At 34.5% G+C, this 6,615-nt stretch overlaps 1 protein-coding gene across 1 annotated transcript; it reads right to left on the bottom strand.

Moving 5' to 3' along the window:
- LOC109235596 (dof zinc finger protein DOF5.6-like) lies at nt 1,352-3,210 on the bottom strand. The gene is made up of 2 exons (XM_019401773.1): nt 3,015-3,210; nt 1,352-2,571 (listed from the first exon to the last, which is right to left on the bottom strand). Exons 1-2 carry the CDS (start codon nt 3,063-3,065, stop codon nt 1,759-1,761), a joined length of 864 nt encoding a protein of 287 aa, XP_019257318.1. The 5' UTR covers nt 3,066-3,210; the 3' UTR covers nt 1,352-1,758.

The raw sequence follows: 6,615 nt of genomic DNA, 5'->3' as shown, positions 1-6,615 counted from the left end.
ACAGCCCACTTCAAGTCTTTTAAATACTAAAATTTATTTTTAATGATGTGGCATAATATTATTGGTTACGTTTTAAAACCCATACCCAAATATGTCCCAACCCACCCCAAATACTATATATTTGTTTTGGTTTTTAAAACCGTGATTTTATTATTTCACATTGCATGTTGTTCATTTTTTAAGTTAAAATTGATAGATTAATTTTGTCAAATTTTTAATAATATTATGATATTATATTTATAAATATTAATTTATTTTATCAAACATGCATTCCATGATGTTCTTACAAAACGTATGTTTTTAGTTTTTATAATTAACTAGACTAGATATTACTCCATTAATTTAGAAAATATATATGAATTATTTTTACAATATTAGTTATAAAGATATGATTACTAATTAATGTATATTCAAGAAAAACTATGCATCTTGAATAAATATAATTTCATCTATACTTATAAAAAATTATTTATAGACATATATTTATTATATTAACTTTTAATTTTTGATAAATACTTTATTTAAAATTTAATCTAACTGTGTAATTACACTTGTGTAACCAAACAGTACGCTTGTAATTACGCTATGACAAACAAAGAAGTCATCGTAATTACTATATTGTATAATCACTAAGCTGTATAATTACTGCCCTAGTAATTACATTAATTCCAATTACCGGATGACTTTTCAAACAGACCCTTAGTGTTACCGAAAAGTATCCTCAAAAAATTCCATATCAAGACCTTTTCAACCAATAATAAAATTAGCAAAAAAATTTGCAATAGCTTTTCAGAAAACTTGTTGAATTTGTTTTTTATTTTGCATAAAATATTTGCAATAACATTTCCGAAAACTTGTTAATTTCTTTTTTTTTTTTACTTCGCAAAATCGTTTGATCCATTCCTCAAACGAACACTTACAAAATACACGGATATTTCATCGCAATTCACTAGACGGCTATTATTTCCTTTCTTGTAAACTGGCTTTTACAGTTACAAGATTACTACTTCAAAGTCTAAAGTCCTAAATCCATATCGACCAGATTATATATATATATATATATATATACACTGTCGGCTATTTTAAATTTGAACAATTGAGTGTGCAATTATTTAAATTAATTCTTCTATCTCTATCAATAATAAGTTCAGCAAACAAAGAGACGTCAGCACATAAAAATGCTACTAATTGCTAGTAGTACATTCTTCCGTATCCAAGTACTAAACACATTTGTTGACCAAAGACAATAGACTACTATATATTGTGGAGAACAATATTTCTATTACAATATCTTCCTCGATATCTGATCAAATCCAACAAGCCCACAACTTTGAATTCCTCAAGACAAGCATTAGTAATATATACTGCTAGCTGACCAAATTTGGAAAATGACAAATTGGAATATCAAAGACTCGTGAATACGAACAGCTTCTACAATTTCCATTCACACTCAACATGTTAATTAAACTAGGGCAAAATCCTTCACAAAAGAAACGATAAGTACAAAACCAGTAGACCTTTCCATCAGAGGAATTTAGGTAAAAGTAGGGGATAATTCAGGCCTAATAATTCCTTAATAATGCCTAAGATAATCTCAACCACTCATCATACAACATGAGATTACAACCGTACTAGAAAGTGGTCGCTAAAGTGAAATTGACTTAGTTTAGACTAAGGAAAATTGAACCAACATCTATTAATCTCTCTTGAGATTTTCATCCTTTCCATCAATACCACTAGACTTATTTAGTTTAAAGTTTAAACTAAAGGGTTCGTCGTCCCAGATGATCCATAACCATTATTCATCAAACCAGTCCAAGACCCTAGTCCTCCATTAAAGTAGCCAAAAGATTCTTTATTCCCAGAATTAGAGCAGCCTTGGTCATGCCATTCAAGTGACAAAACTTTAGGATTTGGCTTCACATCAATTGCATTTTGCCCATCATAATTCATGATGTTCCCATCCATAGGCAATCCAAATGTAGAGCATAGCCCTGCATGATAATTTGGTGCAATTCCATTAATCTCACCATATCCATTAATCATGCCTAGATGATCAACATTCCCAAGAAAATCTTGATTTCTTGAACTCCCCACCAAAGCTTCATACTTGCTCTCCATAAAATCAATAGGTGCAGGATTTTCAAGCATGAAGTTAGTAGGATTATTATTTCCCATAAAGTTGGTGAAGTGGGAAAATGCCATTTCTGGGAAACTAGAAATAGAAGATGAGGATGATCCAGGATTTTGGTAATTAGTAGCATTTTCATTAGACAATTTCTTGGAAGAAACTTTCTTGTTCTTTCTACATCCACCTCCAACAGGAATATTTCTTAGAGTACCTCCTTTAGTCCAGTACCTTCGACATGATTTGCAAAAGTATCTAGGCTGAGTAAGGCTGTAATTGTTGTAGTAACAGAATTTGGTGTGCGTTGAGTCACACCTAGGGCATTTGAGAGGTTGGTCATGTTGGGGTCTTAGCTTTCTTTCTATTAAAGGCCTTGAGCATGTGAAAATGTCACCAGATGGTGAAGAAGATGAATCCAGTTCAGTTTCCTCGTGAATTGTGTCCTGTCATGGGAAACTTGTCAGAGAATTTATATCGGAATAATTCACGTAAATTTCTCCAGACATTCCTTCATGTCTTATTAATTAAATATCTATGCAATGACAGCATTTAGCATACTATACGGATTCATTTAGGTTACAACATTATATTTGTTTTCACTCATCCTCCTTCTATCTTTGCTTAGGATATGCAATTTTACCAATGCAAGAAAGAGATAGGATACACGTAAAAAGTTTAGTTTTTAGCCATTTAAGTTCCAAAAATGGCTATGACTGTGAAAAAATATATTCATGGCCATTGTTCCCATTGTTATTCTTTGAAAAAAACATGCATGGCTACGAGACTAGCTATATTCATGTGAATATTTCATGTGCTGGTAAGAATAGGTAGACTAAAAAAGCCATAAGATAAAGGAAAATTATAAGAACATTTTGAATATACAAACCTGTAGCCAGTTGGATGAATCCATGCAAACTTGCAAAGAAGTAATCCCCATTTGTAAATGTGACACTCTTTTCAACTTGATCCAAAAGGAAAAAAACTTTCTGGGCAATATTTAGCCTGCTTCTTGTTTATGTAGTTATATGTATCTCTGGGATAGTGAGAAAGAAGATACAATGAGATTTATGGAAGCTTGTGATGGAATGAAAAAATATGGGGGCTGAGATCGTGAATATGAAGGAAGCAAAAGGCATATGCATGTAGGGCCCAAGTACCGTCGGTGACAACTTATGTGGGCCCAAGTACTGTCGTCCCACTGTCTGATGATGAATAGGGCCCACACTTGACTGCATCACATCACTAGAGGAGAATTGGACGGCTACGATTTTGTCGAACTTTGGATTTGGGAAGAGAAGGATACATCTGACGTCACAGATAGTAATTGAGAATATTTGGGTACTCGATAAAGAGAAAGGGAAGGCAAACAAATGGGCTTGAAAACCGAAATGACACTCAAATTTGTGGACCCGGTTTTAACTGGGGGCCCAATTAAGGACAGCATGGACCCCTCTCTTCTTCGACTCTTACAAGCAAGGCATAAATTCCCCTATGACGTGTCTCGTCCGCTGACCATGGACAATCATATTACGGTTGCTAATAGTTTATGGATTTGAGATTTTAATTTTTTAAAATTACTGAATACTAAATTAATATTTCTTCTGTTTTAGTTTATGTGAACCTATTTCATTTTTGATCCGTTTTAAAAAGAATGAACCATTTCTAAATTTGGTAATAATTTAGCTTAAACTTACAATTCTACCCTTAATGAGAAGCTTTTACAACCACATAAATACTCTAAGGCCCTTTTTCACTTGTTTAGGACCACAAATTTCAAAAGTCCTCATTTTTTTAAACTCCGTACCCAGTCAAACATGTTCACATAAATTGGAACGGAGAGAGTAACTCATACATATTCAATAAATTTGGTCAGCAAGTTAGCTAAACTCATTTATAACCTTCACACTAACCTAATTGTCTGTGAGCAATTTGTAGTAACAAGCCTCCATAATTGGAAACACTTGTAGATAGAATTGTTTATCTACCAGTGAAGTACTCATTCTCATTGGGGGTTTAAGTAGTAAAGGTTGAATTCATGTGTATTGGGAATAATCTTTCTCATAGACAGTCTTGGAAATGCTTTCCAAATTTAATTTTTTTTTTGGGCGAAAGTAAAAGCTTTATTGATTACTAGAACAAAATACAATGAGAATAACTATCTACTTCCTCCTACATCCATCAAATAGAGAAATAAAATTGTATACGGTCAAAATCGGACTTGCCCTTTTTATATGACTGATCGAGACTGGGCCGAGGTTCAGCCTCGAGTTATATTGAACCATGATGCAAAACTAGGTTGCCGAGCTCATGGCGTTGAGACCGATCAAGAACGAGATCGACCAAGATCAAGACCGAACAAGATAGAGATCGAAGGAAACTTACCGAGCCAAAAAACGGAAAGTCCAAATATCCGCAATCGGGCAAGGATCACGGCGCGAATCTCGGCACGTATCAAGAAGAGGCCAATTAATTAGCCAGTCATGTGATTTCTTACCTCATATAGAATTGTATCTAGAGTAGGACTCCCCTACTATATAAAGGAGGGTTTGATAATTTGTAAACCAGATCATATTCACGCAATACTGAGCAATATACTATCATTTTCTAGCTTTCAGTATCTTGTTATTCTGTTCATAAGCAAGTTGAAACATATTTGGTTCAAGGGTGACTGAACTCGAGGGCCAAGGCTGTTCTCTTCGTGTGGTTTGCATCTGTTCAATTCGTGTGGTTTGCATTTATTCTTTTATTGTCTATTTCAATATTGAATTTATTCTCCTCAATTTGTACCAAGTTATATCACGTATCCTTAAAACCGCGTATTAATTCAACTGTTTTCCGATTTTAGGGTAAACAAAAATACCAGTGAAGAAAACAAAATAACAGTGTTCCTCTCCAGGCTTGCTTCTGCAATGGACATTATGTCAAATTACTGTGTTGTTTAAAATTACTGTGGCCTTATGTCAAATTTGTTGTAGATGTGATCGTTCATTTCTCAATAGGTCTATTAACAATAAAAAGATCTAAATCTATATATGGAACTGAATTGAGACTTTCTATCTTGGTTTGGACTTAGAATGAAGCTACTTAATTATCCCCTGCCAAATCAAATTTTCGTTCCACAATTTGAGTTCTATTCTTAAGAAGCAATGCGCCTTTTTATCCTTGCTTTTGTTGTTTTAATGTGATTCCTATATTAAACATATGTTTTTCATTTATCAAGGTATTCTTTGGATATGTCATATTACGGGCATGGCCATAACTATGGCGTAAAATGTTTTCTGTATCTGTAAAGTTGTATTAGTAAGTTTAAAACTTAAACAATAATGCATGATTTTGAATCTTAAACGTAAAAGAAAAATGCATTAACTAAAAAATTGCAGTTCCCTCGCTTAAAGAAAAAAAAAACTATGCAACATAAGACTTTAAGTTATATATATCATCGGTACAAGTACTTTTTACCCCATTTTGATCATATTCGTTTTAGTGACCTAATAGTATAAAAAATTATTTACACTGACAGTGTATGTAACTTAAACTCGCAAGGTAAAGGGGTCCGAAGCAGAGGCAGATGTAGAGTATACCCGCCGGGTTCATCTGAATTACCTAATACTTTCGTCGTTGAGCATAAATTTATGTGTAAAAATTCATTAAAATTGCAACAAATGGTAGGTCTAATAAATCCATAACTTTAAAAATACAATACATTCAATGCTAAAAACCTTAAAACTTGAACCCACAGGATATAAATCCTGGATCCGCCTCTGACCCAGAAAAAAACGGAAACTATGGACGTCAGTTAAGTACCCTTATTATATGGATTAATTTCATGACTATAGTTGTACCTCGTTAAACAAATATCCAATTAATAATCGACACCTTCATATATAAATGAAATTTAGCGACTAAGATAGAAGGTAAGTGTATGGGTCAGAATTCGACCCCACGATAATTAACGAGGCTAATCCCGTTTTAAGTTAATTCATGATTAATTAGTGGCCGACGGGTATGCTTCCAAAACAAACATAAGGATCGGAGCACAATGCAGCTCGACCTCATTCGAAGTAAGTTAAAAGGTCAAGTGCCTCCGCCCAGGAGGAGGGTTCGACCTCGATCGAACGATGACTTGAGAGCCCAGTAACAGGATACTAATACTCTACAAGGCTAAGGACCATCGCCAAAAAGAATTCGGCCTCGACCGAAGCAACAGTCGACATCCCCACCGTGTTTCTCGAAATACAGCTAATGGAATTCACTCATCGAGCTCGGCCAAGGCCCGACCTCAATAAGCGGAGGGACTAACTGTATGGGTCAGAATTCGACCCCACGATAATTAACGAGGCTAATCCCGTTTTAAGTTAATTCATGATTAATTAGTGGTACGACCATTCAGAATTGACGGTGTTCAGCCCGCATCTGGTTCGATCGACAAGGCCATGGCCTATCCGCCACCATAAAGGCGAGATCCCAACGTGGTCACGGCCACTTAT

The sequence above is a fragment of the Nicotiana attenuata genome, chromosome 12, assembly GCF_001879085.1.
Source record: "Nicotiana attenuata strain UT chromosome 12, NIATTr2, whole genome shotgun sequence".
Taxonomy (NCBI): Eukaryota; Viridiplantae; Streptophyta; class Magnoliopsida; order Solanales; family Solanaceae; genus Nicotiana; species Nicotiana attenuata.
Note: the sequence above shows the minus strand (reverse complement) of the source record. Positions and strands in the feature narration are given on the sequence as shown.